The following is an 18,822-nucleotide window of genomic DNA, read 5'->3' on the forward strand; positions in this document are numbered from 1 at the left end:
TTCTGGGGAGGGTCTGTGAAGCAGAGATGCTGAGACCAACCACAAGGCCCCCTGTGATGCACAGCATGGGTAACTGCCACAGCCCTGTTGCAGTGCAACAGGTGGAGCACCATTCTCTTCCTTTGCTCATGCCTAAAGCAGTTTCCCTCCACTGTTAAGTCCTTCTCATTAAGACTCAGGTTAAATCTGTTGCTTTTCCTTCATGGATTTATTAGCACTTAGTAATGTATTCTTTTAAGTGCCTCCATTCTTTTATCTGTGCTTCCTCAAAATTCCTAGTGCTTGTATGGTACATCGTATCAGAATGCTATTTATCTTTTTTTGTGTGTCTTCCATCTCTCCACAGTGATTGGACACTTTTTGTGGACATATACTCTGTTCCTTACATATATTTTATATTCCTAGGGCTTACCAAAGTAGGTTCTCAGAACTTGGTGGTATAGGTAGTGGCTAGATCCTTCTACTAAATTTAGAGTTTGGTATTTTCTTTCTTTTTTTCTTTTTTTTTTTTTTAAGAGAGAGTGAGAGAGGAGAGAGAAAGAGAGAGAGAGAGAGAGAGAGAGAGAGAGAATTTTTAATATTTATTTTTTAGTTCTCGGCGGACACAACATCTTTGTTGGTATGTGGTGCTGAGGATCGAACCCGGGCCGCACGCATGCCAGGCGAGCGCGCTACCGCTTGAGCCACATCCCCAGCCCAAGTTTGGTATTTTCTAACTCTAATATTAATCAGTTCAAGTCAAGGGACTCTGAAAGTAACTAAATACAGATTCAACAGATCCAGAGTAACTACACTATATAGTCCTTGGTTCCTTCTGTGAAGGATTTGGTACAAAGAAAAACTGATTCTGATTATTTTCTCTGAGAGTCCTGGGAGGTCAAGGAAAAAGAAACAGTCTCAGTCCAGGAAAGAGTGAGTGTGTTTGTTTATTGTTTTTTATTTATTTATTTACCAGTTTTCCACAGAGAATTCCACATGTTTCTACTCCCCAAGCAGTGTTGGCACTGGCTGACTGGAGAAACTGTGGACACAGCTTCCTGGGCACCTGCACATGGCACAATCCATGGATTGTAGGAACTGGACTGGAGAGGGGAGAGTCTGAGACCATGAGGCTGAATCATTCCAAGCAGACCTCACAGCTGCTAACACTGGGAGAGCAATGCTAAGACACTGGAATCCCTGCAACTTCAGACATTGAGTTGGGCATTGGGCATCTCACTCTAATGGCATCAAAAACGTGTTGTAAAGTGTCTTCTGCAGCCTGTAGCCAGAGCTCATTAGGAGATGTGATTGTTAATTTTAGGTATCAGCTTTACTGCATTAAGGAATAGGAACATGGTTAGGAATTACTTCTGGGTGAGAATTTCAGGGGTGTTCTGAAGGAAATTGACATGTGGTTGTACAGAATGAGTGGGGAATATCTACCGTCAATATGGGTGGACACAATGCAGTCAGCTTCGGGTCCACATAGAAATAATACAAGAAAGACAGAGGTAAGTCACTCATCTTTTTCTGCCCCTGGGAAATAAAATCTGTTCATTTTAGAGGATGGATTCCAAGACTGGCACCAAGTGACTCCTGGATTCTCAGGTCTTTGGACTTGGACTGAGAATTATGCCATTAGCTTCCTTGGTTCTGAGGGTTTTGGATGTCCACTGAGCCACATGAGCAGCATTCCAGGGTCTCCATCTTGGAAAAAGGCTTCTGTGAGATTTCTCATCTTCTGTAATTATATGAGCCATGTGGTCTCTACCTAGATTTCACAGTATGTTGCAGAAAACCTAAGAGCATAGATGGAGGCATGACACAGGATCAGAGCCACCAAAGAGACTTCCCTTTGGGGCAATGACTTGGCATTGTAGGAGTAGGGCACCCCTCAAGACCCTAGAACCAAAGAGCCATCAGCCAACAATTCCAGTCTGGACAAGATGAGGGCAAACTCCTAACTTCTGAGAGCTGCTGGGTAAAGTGAGCCCAGCAAAAATATAGCAATGGGCTGTCTGAGGCCTTGGGGGATCCAACCCTTGTCTTAGTGTGCACCTGTGCAGGACATGGAACCAAAAGAGATTGTTCTCCAACTTTACGACTTAATGTTTTCCCTTTTTTGTCTGGCCTTGAACTTGGGAATCCTCCCACCTCAGCCTTTCCAGTAGTGGGATCACCGGCATGCGCTACCATGCCTGCTCCAGTCACTGCATTCTTCATTTGTTCCTCCCTTTTGGAATGGGGGACAGACCGTCGTATACCTGTTCCACCATTGTATTTTGGAAGCATGTAACTTATTCATTTCACAGGCTCACAGCTGGTGAAGGATGAATTGTGTCTTGAGTCTTACCCACATCTGATTTATCGGAACCTTTGGACTTTTGAGTTCAATACTCTTGATGCTTTAAGAAAAGGGTAGGCTTTAGTTGGTCAAGGTAAGACAAGTGTAAACTACTACTTTCCAGAGCATTTCTAAGAAATTTAGGGATTCTCTGTCAGAATCTAAGAAGAAGGATGAAAAACTAACCTTCCCATTCAACTGAACATTTTCTTTTTCTTTTCTCTTTGAACTCATAAGAATATCATGGTATGAATTTCTAAGAGTCCTCAATAAGGTAGTCTTGATAATGGAAAATGACTTCAGTAGTTATTTACTTTTAAATTGAGTCTTTAGAAGAAAGTTTAGATGCCAAACCCTGCCCCTCTCAAAAAACAAAAACCAGTCTGGTCCCTCTAAAAAGGCATGAACAAGTGGGTCATAAAGTACTTCAGGATACCAAGAATGGATTCAGTTTGTGAGTCCAATGGAGAAACCATGAGAAAGCCAGCAAGCTAAGGTTAGGGAGCAAGTTTCACAGCCATATTTTCATATTAAGAAAAAAAGTTAGAAAGTATATTAAATTTCTGCATATTCAACAGCAACGTCTGAACTGTTGGACAATGACAATGTTTGATTAGGAGGTGCACAGTCATTCGGCAGTCTGATGATGCCATCTAGCCATGATGAATTAAAGTTTGGCCGAATCTTTTCCTTTCAATTCAATAAATCCACTTATTCAATGTATACAAGTAGACACTGTGCTCAGCCTACACAGGGAACACAAATGTGAAGGAGACTCAAGACTCAGGTCCTACCTTGTGGGAAGTGAAAATAGTTATTGACAGATAACTCCATGATTGGGTAAATGATCTAAGTTGTGTTCCAGATGAAAAGAGCTCTGAGAGTTTTACAGAGAACAGAATCAATCTACTTGAAGAGAGGAACTGGAAATCCTTCTAGAAAAGCAGGGAAGGCAGAAAGAGTAGTTAGAAGGCAAATGATAACATACCTCTTTGGGCAAGATAATGCCCTGAGAATATGAGAGTTCAATTTGCCTGAAATTAGAATGTGTACAAGGGAACAACTAATGGGAGCAAAGCTTGTCCAGGAAATGGGGTGGATGTCAAAAGGTCAGGCCTGAGAGCCCAGCCCTCCTTCCCTTCTTCCATTGTACTTGTAAATGGATTTTCAGCAAATTGACTTCTTTAAATGACTACTTGAAAGTCAGTTCCTGTCTTCCACAAATTCCTCTAATAATCAAGATATACTCACCATATTTCCCCATTTTCTTGATTGCAGTCATCAATGACAGGAGGAAAGATGGCCAATAGTTTTTATGGTTGAACTGAATTATCACCCACTATACATAATGTTTTTCTTGACTAAATTGCTTAAGAATCAAGAATGCTTTCAGGGCAAGCACAATTCAGCAGCCTTTTTTTCCCTCAGTTGTATAGTTTCAACAAAGGCCTCTTTTACAAGATAGCCAGTGTAACAGAACAGAGTATGGCAGTCCTTATCCAAGGGGGTTCTGTTATCAAAGCCTGGTAAGTGGGATCACAGAGGCACTCCTGGGATGAATCCCCAGAATGACCCTGGCAGCAAAAAAAATGGAAGAGGATAACAGCAAATGGACTCATTACTTTTAGAGTTGCTTAGTGCTCAAGGGTTCATGGACCTGTCCACCACTGGTGGCTTAGTTTGCTTCGCATTTGTGGTGTATTCTGCAGGGTGTGTGGATGATCCAGGTGAGGTGGGGAAGTATCAACAGGGTGAAATGTTTTCATTCACCTCCAGGGTACTCCCCAAATGGGACAGAGCCCTCCCCTGGCCTTCATGTGGAAGGAGCCTCCATGGTCAGATGTCAGGACCAAGAATTTCTGAGACACAAAAGAGAAAACAGATGGCATTAGAAAGAAGACCAACATCATCCCAGCCCATTCTAGTACAAAGTGTGTTTACCTCACCAAATTCTACTTGAAAATATTTAAAGAAAAAAATATGTTGTGGTTCTTATCAAATAAATTCTGTTTCCTACAAGAAGGTGGACCGCATCAAGGAAGCTCAAATCATGATGAGAGTATTGGCATATTCAAAAACCTACACTCCTTGTAGCACAATTAGATTAGTACAATGAATATAACGAGAACAGGCCAAGAGGGGTTCAGTTCTACCCTCAAGTAGTCATTCGCTATCATTAAGTTGCTCTGCCTAGAGCATCATCAAAGTAGGTACAGTACCTTGTATTTCTTCCATCGTTTTTCCTCTCGGCTACCTATTTGCATTTATCCCAGTACCTGTAAGAGCACATTCTGTTAACTTACAGGAGGATTGTTAAGTGACTTTATGTGTGGTTATTTTAATTTAATCTGAGTAACTGACATTTTCTGTGCTATACTTTTTCATATTTGTGTCCAAACTTGGTTAGGGAAACTTGTCTGGGAATGAATGTTCATAATTATTACTGCTCACTAAACCACTATTTCTTTCAGTCTAAAACATTGTGCCTCATTTTCATGGCAAGGTTATTTAATTTTTTATTCAGTAAGGATTGAACCCAGGTATGTTTTCCTACTGAGCTACATTTCAAGCCCATTTTATGTTTTATTTTTGAGATAGAATCTCTCTAAGTTTCTCAGGGCCTTGCTCAGTTGTTGAGGTTGGCCTTAAACTTGTGATTCTTCTGAGTCTCCTGGGACTTTGAGATGACAGGCACCAGGCCCAGCTGAATTTTACTTTATTTTTTTAAACCAGTTTGAGAAACATTATCTTTAGTTCTAGTTATAAGTGAAACCCATTCATATTTCTTATGCCACTGATTGATATGACCACATATCCCAGTCATCAAATGCTTTTGCCAGGTGTGGGTTGGGGGGTGGGTGGCTGGGATTTCAGGAAGGTACCACCATATCAGCTTGGAATTTAGATCTTAAAATAACAATTTATTTATATTGAAAAACTAAGCACTCATTTAATAACAAAAGGGCACAAAGTAATTTTGAATGTAGGGAAGAGGCATGGTTCCCAGTCTGGAAGTTTTCTTTCCCTGTGTCCTAAACTCCAGTAATTTTACAATCTTTCCAGTTAGACTCCAGATTTTCTTGAGAGTTTCATTAGTTTCCATAATCTTCAAAAGAAAAGTGGGTATTTGACATGCATTAAAATGTAGTATTCCCTAGCCAGCACTCTCTAGGTTGTACCAGCTATATAATTCATCTTATAATTCAGAGCCCAAAGTCAACTGTCTCTTTCTTGTCTTTTCCATAATTCCATCTTATCTCCTCCTCCACATATTTTTTTTCTTTAGTCGGGATTACAGTGCCCCTGGGAATCCTCACCTTTTTCTTCATTTATCTAGCCACTGTTTCTGTGTTTTCTACTCCATCCCTTTCCTAGAGTTTGTCATCTCTATGCCAGTTCTCTGACGTGGTTTCCTCAATATTCAAGTCACATTTCCTTCATAGAACTTTCCCTCTAAACCCCCCTCATGGTCATGAAAAGCTGGGGAACTGCTAGAGATGCAGAGGCACTGTGTCTCCCACAAAGCCTCTTGCAAATCTAAAATGTCCCCAAGTTGCCTCATTGATAAAATGTATTGTGGAGGCAGTGAAAGGAAGCAACAGGAATGAGCAGAGGGGGCGTTTACAGTAGAGAGGGATGCATCTACAAGTGCTTGGAGTGCCCTTCTTGAAGGCACTCAAGCCCAAACTGTCATTCCTGGGAAAAATCACCTAAGGTTGTAGGTCTTTCATATGAAGTAGCCAGGATAGAGCTGGACCTTGCTGGTCAGGTGACAACCCAAGGAGACCAGAGCCTTAAATGGCCTCATGCACAGTGGGTGGTGTAGAGGACACACAGCAGCTGCTCCTTTCAGAGTCCCATGTTCAAAGTTCCTGCACACTACATCTAAGACCCTTTATCTCCTTTCCTCCAGGATGATGCCTGGTGGCACGCCCACTAACACCAATCTGTCATTTTACCAATCTGTCAATTATGCTCCCAAGGATTTATGACCAGGGGTGAGAAGCTGGTGAGTGGGGCTAGAATCAACTCCTGCAAAATCTGACCAGTGGAGGAATCTCTACAGTGCCTAGCTTTTAAAGGAAAATAGATCTGGAAGAAAGTGAACCCCAGTAGTTAAAAGAAACCAGTGATCCTGCTGACTCTGTTTTTTAAAATCATTTTGCTTTTGGGTAGGTGTTTCCCAAGAGATCTCCCCTCTGTTACACTCACATAAACCTCATATTCAAAGAGGATTTGCTGATTCAAGTAAAACAGCCGACTTCCTATACGAATCAGGGATTGAAACCCAGGACATTGAATTTGTTTTCAGCTTGTGTAATTTTCTACCCAAAATTTGTAGCCTGAGGTATTATTGAGGGAGTGACTTATTGCTTAGAAGAGAATGTAAGACTATAATAATACCTATAAGATGTGTTGAAAGTGTTATGTTGAATTAAGACAGAAGAGGCCAGACACCTAAGCAATTTTCAGGAAGCAGATTTATTAATTGCAGGGTTCAGAGGTGGCTCATGCCTAAGAATTCTTCCTCTGAACAAAGATGATAGAAATTCCCTTAATTTTCTACCCATGGGAGTCCAGTGGGGTCGGTAGGAGGTTCATATACCAATGGAGTTTCATTCTATCTTCTAGACAGTCACAGGTTTCACAGTTTTTACCAAGAAAACATAAAAATCTTTTTTTTTTTTTTAAAATAAGAAGCTTTCAGACTACTCTGTCACACCTTTCGTGTGCAAACCTGGCATTTTAAAAAAAGAGGAAAGTACCAACCTCAGTATCCTCTGCAGACATCCTGCTGATCTGACAAAGAGAAGCTTAATTATGGCAAGAGTCTTCTGGGTGGGGATCACTGACGTGCTTCAATAGTGCAAAAGCAATGGGTTCCAAAGACACCTGCGTGATAAAGTTCCAGCCCCTGAAACCAGGAAAAGGTGTTTATATATCCAAGTGCAAATAGAGTGCCATGTTCTACTTGTAGGTATGCATATGATTGAATTTGTACTCACCTTTTTTTCCAGTAAGGTGCAGCAGGCCTGCTACCCATTATGTCATAGGAGATTTTGTATGTCACCACCTTGAAAGTTTATTCTTTGGTTTTAAAGCTTATCTCTGAGGACACTTTCTGAAAAATTTATTTGGTAGCTCCCTGGAAGGTTGTTCTATGGTAACCTATTTGTGAAAGTATAACTTAAAGATCCAGCTCAGGTGTACCAGCTCCAGTGCCTTTTTTCTGCCAAACATAATTGTGTATATATCTCTTGGGGTTTCCTAAAGTGACTGTGTGGCTTTAAGATGACTGAAAGCACATTGTAGGTCACCCTCCCATCCCCAATAAACACTAACATGTATGCCAATGCAAGGCTTCACTATTTAACTCATGGATCCCTTGCAGAAGTATCTGGGAAGACAGTTTTACACAGCACATAGTAGATCACACCTAAGGTAAACAGTACCCCATCTACTTCTCTGTTGACTCTTTCCCTTCAGAATATGAGTGTGGTAGATTATGCCTAAAGAAATGGAGGCATTGCAGATACTGGTCAAACAGAGGGCATAGAGTATTGGTCAGGTCCTGGCTGGAGCCAATACAGGACAAAATCCAGTCAATTCAACATTTTGATAAATACTGATTGAACAGCTGGTTCTAGGTGTTAGGGATATAACAGTGAATGAGTCCAGCAGGTGGATGCTGTTATTGGGTAAGTGCTATTCTTGTGGATGTAGAGCTCCTAAGGTAGGAATCAGGCTCATCTGCTCCCATTGAGCATAATCCCCCAAGTAACTCATTTTTTCCTAATGTTTTAAAAACATTTTTTTAGTTGTAGATGGACACAATGTCTTCATTTTATTTGTATGTGGTGCTGAGGACAGAACCAAGTGCCTCACATATGCTAAGCAAGCCTTCTACCACTGAGGTACAACTCGGCCCCTCCTCAGGCTTTTTAAAGGTCTCTTGGCAAAGCTCAGGTTGGTTTCTCTTCTGCTTCATCTTGGGCACGGTTGGCTTCTCTTCTGGTTTGACTTATTTGCCTGGCTGCTTATTCTCCTGGGCTTTCCTGGAGTTGTTTTCTCTGGTCTTCTTGGTCTTCTCCTGCCCATGGTCCTTAGCCTTGCCATTCCTGCTGGATGCAGCTTTCTTAGGTTTGCTGTTAGAGTGCTTGGCTGTGTGCACATGGACCCTACTACTGTCTGCATTCCTGTGAACAACTTCTTCTAATGCACACTATAGGTTTCTGGTTACCTTTTGGCCTGAGGAGTTCCATCAGGACACTCTTAGGCTTTATGTTTGTTGTTCCTCACTGGAGGACTAGGACCCTTTATGACACTTGAGTTTTCTTGCCCCTGATTCATCATGATGGCTCTGGTGTCATTGGATTTTGTTTTTGTGGGACTTTCAGTTTGGTCAAAGTCTTTCAAGGAACTGAAAAGCTCAGGATGGTGAATATCCTCTACCAGGGCAGTGAGATCTGCGAAACCACTGCTAGATTCAATCCCATTTTCAAGTGTGCCTTGGTCCTCAAGACTCAGGCTGTTGTTTCCCAGATGGATATTTTCAGAATGTGGCTTCTCCCCTTGGTCCAGAAGACAAATGGAGGCCAGCAGCTGGTGGATTTAAGTAATGTCTAAAGGGAATAGTGGAGGATCCTGGTTTTTCGTGGTAAACTTGTAGGCATCCAGAGGCTTTGAAAGCATGGTTTTAATCTCATTTAGTTTCTTACAATTTGTTCCTGGCTTTGAGTTGGAGGCAATGTCCAGAAAGTAGTAGAACTCTGGACTGGAGTTATTACTGAAATGTCCCCATGTTTAGTTTGTGAGTTCCTCTCAAGTATTTGGCTTTTTATATTACTGTAGGATTTGGGAATTCTGGAGGTTGTAGCAGACAAAATGGGAGGTTGCAATCCCAAGGAAGCCTCCATCCCTAGGAAAGTTTCCATCACTGCAAAGGAAGGAATGAAGAAAGATTGTAAGTTGGATGCTCCCTCTATGCAGAAACACTCTAATTAGGGAACCTTCCAACTGTGGTGAAGGCATTTCTAGTAGCAGTTTTTAAGGACCATGGACAGGCTTCTGTTAGGAGGTGCCTGTTAGTTACAGATGATCACTTGATGTCTTACTTTTGGGCTGGCACATCATAATGGCACCATGGCTCAAAGGTAGAGCATTTGCCTACTCTGTGGGAAATACAGAAAAACTGTTTCATGAAGTCTCTCCTGCTCATATAGGGGCCTCTCAAATCTCGCCCCTCTCCGCAGAGTGTGAGAACACTTAACACCATGAACTAGGAGAGGGTGGAACTGTTGCTCATGAACTATATGTGAAAGGACAGAGTTTTGGACAGAATCTCTGAATACAAAGTTTAAGTCCTGCAGTAAATTGAGGAACAGTTAAACTCTTAGTACCATGGTACATTTTGAAGTATTTTCCTAGGAGACCAAAGAAAAACAAGGGAAATAAATTATAATGTGGTGATGTAGGTGGACCAATCTGCCAATGCAGTGAAAAGTAGCTTCCATCAATGTACTCCTGGAGGTCTCCTAAATGTATGGTGGGTGGCTATTATGGTGTCCTGCATTCTCCTAGAGACTGAGATTGGGAGTGCTGAAGAAGGAGATAGTGGTTAAAATCTCAGGACATAATTCTAAGGATCTCTGGACCCTCAGCGACCAGCTGGAAACTGGACCCTCATTTCGAATGCTGTACTTATTTCTTCCCCGTCCTGGTGTTTGTACTCCCTTGAAAATTTGTTTCTATGATAGGTTGAACAGACAGAGAGTAGTAGATCCCATGGTAGACATTTGTGGGCTGAACCTTCTTCAGCACTGTCACCATTTCTGGTTGAGGGGCAGTGGCCCAATTTCCTGCATATGGCACAGAGCCATAGGATTGCAGGCAGGGGCCATGTTCTCCAGAGAGCAGAGTCCCCAGAGAGTTTTGATCATAGTAGTAGACCTGGCTTCCTTCTTGGTAGGGAGGTGCAAGGCTATGTCCCTGACTTGGAATCTGCGATGGTGTCACCTGGACAAACCTGGCAGACAGTGATGTATACACAGAGACCATGACATTGGTATTGGAAGTTTTGTCATATTGGACTATGATAGAAGTGGAAGAACCTGGTGTGTCCTGTTCAGTGAGAGTCAGATTAAAATCCTCAAGTGAAGATGAGCTCTTTTCAGCACTTCTTGGGATATACCACTCAGAAATATTGGATAGGAGGCAGATGCCATGGGCATCTGGTTCTGGCCAGTAACCCCAGACTCCATGTCTGTGTTAGAATGTTTATAAAGGTAGGCACTGCCCACGAGTGGCTGGAAGGAGGTGCCACAGGTTGAGGGCAGTAACCATACTGAAGTGGCAGCTGGAGCAGAGGCTCTGGAGAAGTTGCAGACACTTCCTGTAATGGAAGCTGCATTGGTCGCCACAGGAATAGAGAATTGCAGAGAATGTGCAGTTCCATGTAAAGAAAAATTTTGGAAATTTTCTGTAGGAAGCAAGAGGGAGGTGAAAATATTGACAGGAAGATTCTTACGATATTTGAGGATGAATATCATCCTGAGGTTGTGGCAGTCAGAATGCTTCCAATATTAGAAATCATTGAGATACCCCAAATGAAACCATTTAGGTTGGCTGCAAGTGTTGGAGAAGTTTGGTACTCTTCTGATCAACTTTCTTTTCCGTCCAATTGGGCACCATGGACCCAAGTGGTTTGCTTCACTCATTTGTTCACTAACAGCATCCTTCTCTCCCCCCTATCTTTCCTTTGAGTGGGCAATAGTATTGACTTATGAATATACCCTAGAACTGAAGCATTTTAGAACTTTGAGAACACTTAACACTAACAGTTTGTAAGTGACAAAATAGGGTCAGAGAAATAAGATTGACTTGTTCAATATCAGTAAGGGGTCATAGAAAATTTCTCCCTTGCTGGGACTCTGTGCTCTAGACAAAGAGCACAAGTCAGGAGAAAAGAATTTTGTTTTCCCCTGTTCAGATAAAACAGTTCTGGTATCACCACTACTATTTTTAGTGTCTCAGTTTGCTTGTGCAAATCACATACCATTTTCTAGGATTCAGTTTTACTATCCAGATGGTACATTTAATGGGTCTTTCTTTACCCTCTTTGAGCCTGGCTTCTAATTCTACATCAAAATGAATACCTGAGAGTAACTTTCTCAAGAAATGCCTCCTGGAAGAAAAAATTATTTAAACTTTCTGAGTTTTAGGTGTCCAATCTGGAAAGTGGTTACAATAATGGTAGGAGTGATAATTCATCTGTGAACCAAAGTGATATATTAGTGAAGGTTCGCATGGGGGAATACATAGTAAGTTATGGAAAGATAGAAAGGCAAAAAGTGAAAAACAGCACAGAACTACAAAGAATACAGAGGTACTAGTGAAATTTTAGATATGTAGCAAACATCAAAGCATAGCAAATTTTCTAATAAACAATGATCTATTATCATGCATACAGTATTAGGAAAGTGAATGTTTCTAGTTTATTTTCCTGAATGCTGTTAACCAAAACATTGCCCACCATTGAAGGTGGTTTTCAATAAATTTCTATGAAGTACATATAGACAGAGAAACTCCTATCAGCCAACATAAGCAGCAAAATTAAGAGAAGTGAACACATAGGGAGCCAGAATGTATTTCAATAAAAAGCATATTTCAATAAAAAGGATTATGAAACCAGCTGCAGTATCACACACCTGTAACCTCAGCTACTCAGGAGCCTGAGGTAGGAGGATTGCAAGTTTGAGGACGGTCTTGGCTATTTAGTGAGACACTATCAAAATTTTAAAGGGCTGGGGCTGCAGCTCCATGGTAGAGAACTTGTCTTACACATGTGAGGCACTGGGTTTGATCCACAGCACCACACAAAAATGAATAAAGATATTGTGTCCATAAAAATGGAAGGGGTGCAGGGGATGTAGCTCAGTGTTAAAATGACCCTAGGTTCATTCCCTAGAACTGTAGAAAAGCAAAATCCAAACCAACTTCTTTCCCACCACATGCAAAAGCAAAAACTGAAGCAAAACTCCATTATGAATGGTGGGGTGGGCCTGTAGTCCCAGCATTCAAGGGCTGAAGCTATGGGATTGTTGGAGCCCAGGAATTCAAAACCACCATGGGTAATTTAGCAAGATCCTGTCTCAGAAGCTCAACAAAATGTGATGGGGATATAGATTGTGGTAGCATTCCTGGTTAGTTTCAATCCCTGCATTCATTACCCAGGACTGGAAAGAAGAAGAAACAAAGGAAGAAAGAAACGGAAGGAAAGAACGAAGGAAAAAAGTGAATTTTTTTTTACAAAATAGAGAACAAAACAAGAAGTGTAAAGTAATTTTATCAACTGTTCTTGTTCATCTTCCTCTATTACCCCTAAAAAGTAAAAGATATGAATGCCAGTAGGTAGATATTTCAATTAATATAATGTTTTCTGATAAACATTTCAGTTATAAATAGGCAAAGAAAATTCTTCAAAATGATCATGTAATTTATATTTGTCCTGAAATTCTACTTTATAATTATTTTTAACAAGAAAATGTTATCCCTAAAGTCTGAAAAAACCACCACCAATAGAATATAATAATAAATTTAAATTGATTTTTTTTTGATGGTTACTGGTGCTGGGAAGTGGAACCAGGACTTTAGGATGTTAAGCATGACCCTCACCACGGACCTACTCCCCCAGCCTAAAATAATTCTTTGATATACAGAAAAACCAAAAAGACTTCATAATATTAGATAAATATGGAAATTAGAGATGTGGAATTGACTTTTGATTCTTCCATCGGTCTCTCTTTTGGTTCTTAGGCTTAAAAACCATTAATGACTCTTTGTATGTATTCTATTTTAGAAAGAAAACTCTTGGAAAGATGAAAAATAGGTTCTGCTCCAAAACTACCTGTCACACAAAGGAATTTGTCCTTCTGATACAGGTTAGGGCACATTAGTTTTTCAAAATCCATGTAGTTCAAAAATCAAAGTAAAATAGGACATGGAGAATGCTGTTGCCCCAGCCCTGTCTACAATCACTTTCTTTATATATTTATAGAAAGAATCATTTCTAAAACATACTTTTAAAATTTTTTTCATTTCAAACTGTCAATATCATGTGTGTTCAAAGAGGTCATAGAAAAACTAACAGCCAAGTGTGACTTTTCTGATAAAGTGCTTACCCCAGTAATGCCCTAATTCAAGTCTTAGTTTCCTTGCAAGTTGGTTATTCTAAACATTCTCTAAACCAGCCTCATGTTTTGCAGATCACTCTGTGCTGTCTGTTGATTTAAAATCTTTGGTTCTCTTCCACATTCCATCCCAACCAACCTTGTTTTTCTTGAGAACATGTCCATGCTGAGGTGGCTGAGGCTGTTTCCCAGTATGGATTTCACAGGTCACTGTTCACTGGCCACCAGCCACTATGATGACTGGTTACTGGTCACTGGTCACTTGCATGCTCCAAATTTGTTTACAACTGCATGGCAAGCCTAAGATTCTAGCAGGTGGCATTAGGTTTGGTTGGAGAATGATGTCACAAAACTCGATGTTTAGTGGTATAAGGTAGCCAATATGGCGGTCAAATTCCCAACAAGAAGGTGGGATTGGGTAGAGAAAATGACAAGAGAGTTGATTGGGTGGATAAAGTGACAGGAGAGTTATAATAGAAACTAAATGGCTCAGTTCTGGAAAGGTGAAACTCTACAACAGGGACATAATGGGCTCACCCCAGGCTCATCCCTCCCCCAGGCTCTTGTGTTTGGGATATTATCTCAGTGTTCCTTCTAAATGTTCATTAAAATATTATGAATATGTTATAAATTATATTTCACAGTATAAGAGGTAATAGTGTATACATTTCTGTATTAACAGATACTGTTAATATCCCTGGAGATGGAAGAAAGAGACAACTAGTTTGAGCAAGTATAGTTATTGTGGAACCATAGAAGTTGATTTGATTTGTGAAGTTACTGCAGTTTTCAAGGATTAAGAAAGGGGTTAGTCAAAAAGTTGTGTTTTTTTTGTTGTTTTATTTTTTTAGTTTTAGAAGACAGAATACTTTTCTTTCATTGGTTTATTTTTATGTAATCTGTTGAGCCTATTGCCTCACAGATGCTAGGCTGATGTTCTACCATCGAGCCACAATCTCAGCCCTAGGGTGAAGTTCCTTGAGTGCATTCTCTGGGGAATGATGTGGTCCAAGATTTCTCCTTGACTCCTACTTTCTTTGGGCTTAGCTAGGCCAGGTGGGACTGGTAACTCTCTTCTGCTCTCCTTCCCGCACCCCTCTTCATTGTAGACATTGTTTCATGGACAATCCTTGATTCTGCCTTCATATACTCATCAATATTACTTTCTTTTGAATTCAGGAGCAGGGGTCTTCTTTTCTGTGAGCTGATTCTTACAAAAATGAACTCTGAATAATAGAAGCATAATCTAGAATAGTGGAAGATCCAGCTGACTGTAAAATTTTCCTCTTCTGGAGTTTGTTGTACTGCTTTAACTTATAATTTGCTGCAGACAGCTCCCTTTGATCATGTAGACATCCTGCCATCAGCCTCTTTCATATGTGAGAGGCACTGAGGATCCTTTCTCTCTTCTTATTTAAGTAGATCCAGTGTGGCTGTTATTGTGACTTCCTCCCCCATGCAAACAGCCACTATAGAATCTTGGGCTTCTCACATTCTTTGTGTTGCATGCTTGGAAGACCAGGAGAATAGTTAGAACATTAGGAAAACATAAAGAGAGGGTAAATAAAGAATGGTTAATATGGATTTTTAAAAAAATTTTATTTTTTTCAGAAACAATTCAACACATTTAGGTCTCATTCTGTGTTTATAAAAGGGGCAATTAAATTTTGAGGGGAGGTGCATTTTCTGGGAATTTAAACCAGGGAAACTTTCCCATTGCATTACATCCCCATCCCTTTTTGTTTTTCTTTTGAGAAAGGGTCTCCGTATATTGCTCAGGGGCTTTCTAAGTTGCTGAGGTTGGTCTTGAACTTGAGATCCTCCATCCTCAGCATTTGAGTTTCTGGGATTACAGCCATGTTCCACTGAACCTAGCTTGTGCACCCTCCCCATATATATATATATATATATATATATATATACATATATATGAATATGAATTTATATACATAATTTTATATATATATATATTTGCTTATTTTATATTAGCTAGGTAGAAAGTCCAGAATCTGTCATGAATTCTTTTTTTTTAAAGAGATAGAGATAGAGAGAGAGAGAATTTTTAATATTTATTTTTTAGTTTTCAGCAGACACAACATCTTTGTTTTTGTATGTGGTGCTGAGGATCGAACCCGGGCCGCACGCATGCCAGGCGAGTGTGTTACCACTTGAGCCACATCCCCAGCCCCATCTGTCATGAATTCTATAAGATAAAGATCTTAATTCTTATTTTGTTTTATGTCATATAACCTGATTTTGTCACCCATTAATATGTTCATAGTGTATAGATGGCTCTTTTCGGCTCTGGGTTTTCAGCTCACTGTTTTGGGTCATAGTTTAAAGAAATCCAACATTGTTAGACATATTGCATGTTTTTCCATTGATGATTGTTTATGGTAAAGTTTTGTGAATTAACTTAACCTGATGGATTTTTGGAGAAAAGTAAAGAAAGGCATTTGGAAAAATTCTTGTGGTGAGTTATGCTGTGCACCCAAGGAAGAGGTATGTCTCTGTTCAGCCCAACTTCACCTAAAAAACTCCTTTGCTTTTGAACTTGTGGAGAGTGTTTTTTTTCACTGACTTCTCTTATGAGTGTTATAAAGTAAGTCAGGACTGAGTTGGCAAATACACACACACACACACACACACACACACACACACACTCAGCTGGTCAGCTGGTTTGGGGGAGTAAAACTATGGATTTAATCATTTTCCTTTATGGTAAGCTTTTTTTTTGGTGGCGAAAGGTACTAGGGATGAACTCCACCACTGAGCCACATTCCCAACCTTACTTTTATATATTATTTAGGAGCAGGGTCTCATGAGTGGCTTAGTACCTTGCTGTTTCTGATGTTTACTTTGAACTCGGGATCCTCCTGCCTCAGCCTCCCAAGCTGCTGGAATTACACAGTAGTACCACCATGCCCTGTTAAACCACAATGGAAAGAAAAGACTGCAATGGAAAGAAAAGAGTACAATGGAAAGAAAAGACCACGACTCCAATTATGAATCAATTAAAGTGTACATAGGAGTTGTCCAGGACTCTATGTCCCTAAACTGCAGACTAGACCCCATCTCTCTAGCAACACAGTTTTAGAATAAAAAGTTGCAAATGGGGGTGTCTTGAGAACTTACAGATAACAGGATTTTGACAAGCAAAATACAAAGGCAGATAGTAGGTTAATGATGTACATGGCTTAACATTTCAATGTAGGGAATAAATTCAAATTCCAACATCAGAATTTATGAGACACCACTGAGGTTTCATAATAGGTTATCTGATCGGGGGGAGCCAGGAATTATGAGGAGCCACTAAGGTTTTAGAGAGGGTTGTTATCTGGCTACAGAAAGCCAGGCATGGGTGAGATCAAGGCATGGGCAGAAATTCCAAAGAAGGTTAGAAATCGTAGTAATTTATGGTAAAACAGAAATTAACTTTTCATGACTTTGTGATCTGATGGCTTCCAATCTTAAAATGAAATTAGGCTGGGTTCATCATTCCCCCCTTCTCTTTTATGTCTCTTTGAAATCTTTGGTAGGGTAGAGGAAGAGCTCTGAAGGAATTTTAATCCCTTAGGTGACAGTCCCCAACTTCCAAGACTCACCCAAAACTGGCCTCCTTGATCCAACCTGACTGGATTTACCTATCTATATTGACTGTCTATTTCTGGCTTCATTGTTGTAAGAAAAAAGGAGTGACAACTGTTGTGGCTTCTTCGGAGCTAAGAGGGGGTGTGATGTGGGATGGGGCAAACAGCTTTGGAGTTCTAGTCAGATTGAAGTCTGGTTGCGGAAGAACAGGTTGTAAAGTCTTCTGGGAATGGGTGGTTCTATGAAGGAGAAACCAAAAACATGAGTACTGAACAAATATTGCAGTCTCTGGAACATGTCAATGAATATGAAGACAACAGAAGTTAATATTTCTCACTACGAGGTGTGAAGACTTGAGAAGATGTCCCCATGATAAGGCCAGAGTAGACAAGGCCTTTATATAGGAATGTAAATCTTCAACATCGTTAGAGTTATCAGGAATGTAAACACAACATTTAACTTTTAATGTTGCAGATGTCCATCCCCATGAGATGTAGTTATGCTACTCAGTTTCATCTGATCTTGTAAAATTTTTACTGGTACGGCCTTCATGTCTAGTAGAGAACCCTTTATTTCTGTTACTTAGGGCTGGATAATCATACTAGCAAACATCAAGCCTACCTGTATAGGTTAGGAATATCTGTTGGCCTTAAATTAACTAAAAACTTCTGACTCTGGCAGTTCCTCTTGATAGTTTGTTTTGATAATTATCAAGCATTCCTGCTTAAGAATCTCTCTTTGTATCCTCCAGTCTTAGTGCATATATAGAAAAAATTGCTCATATATAAAAATACATATTGCAGTTATAAACCTATTTTCCCCATCTCTTTCAGTGCTAATTATGGAATATAATTTTTTTTTGTGCCTGAGTTGGGTAATGCTTAGCTGAGAAGGAATTGTGGAATGTTTGGCAGTATAAAGATATGGCTTGGGCTATGTAAACTTTTTTAAAGATTTTTTTTCTTCTTAGCTCAGTTACATACCTCAGATATCTTACTTATTTAATACTTGTGTGTAATATGAGACTAAGAACATACAGTGAGTATCTGCAAGCCAGATCATTCCATAAGTTCTCTGGGACATCACAGCTACTATAGGTTAAGGGTATAAGCACAAAATGGTGGATACAGGTGCATACCTTATGAATTAATCAAAACCTTTATTCAGCTGTGTTGTCAGGTATCAGATGGGCAAACTTTCTGGTTAGAAAATGGCCACCCATTACAGGAGGAGTCTGGATAACACCCTGGGAGGTGACTTAGCCTTTGAAGACTTTAACAAGATGTGGGCATTCAGGAAAAAGGTTGCAAAATTTTTTTCACTAAGCAGTGGTTTTACAGGACAATAATGGAGGGTCTAATGTACTGCCACTGAGAAAGGATATATTGGGAAAGGATCAATGCTTGCCCTTTTCCGGGTTTGTCTTGTCATTGAGTGATGTTTGTTTCCTTTCCAGGGATTGTCTTGTCTCTGGGAAAGGATGTATTGGGGAATGATCATTGTTATTAAGGTGGTGCCTTCTTCCCCCCACCCCCGCCATCTTCTTCAAAGGCCACACTGTTTTTGAGCTTTGTCATTTTCATGTCCTTCAAAGGCAGTAGGTATAAGACCAGGAGGAATGTGGAGTATTGTCAGCTTTTTGTTACTGTAACAAACACCTGAGATATTCACCTTTAAAGAGAAAAGGTTTGTTTTGTTTCATAGCTTTGGAGGTTT

At 40.2% G+C, this 18,822-nt stretch overlaps 1 protein-coding gene across 1 annotated transcript in view; it reads right to left on the reverse strand.

Annotated features, from left to right (window-relative positions):
• Window positions 1-18,822, reverse strand: part of LOC308632762 (uncharacterized protein C2orf78-like) — a gene marked incomplete at both ends in the record, with an annotated part of 61,836 nt that overhangs the window by 24,937 nt on the left and 18,077 nt on the right. The window contains 2 exon segments of the mRNA XM_081265128.1: window positions 10,057-10,530; window positions 10,533-10,805. Of these exon segments, the coding sequence (XP_081121254.1) occupies window positions 10,057-10,530; window positions 10,533-10,805 (747 nt within the window).

The sequence above is a fragment of the Spermophilus citellus genome (genome assembly GCF_964194105.1).
Source record: "Spermophilus citellus genome assembly, chromosome: 13".
NCBI lineage: Eukaryota > Metazoa > Chordata > Mammalia > Rodentia > Sciuridae > Spermophilus > Spermophilus citellus.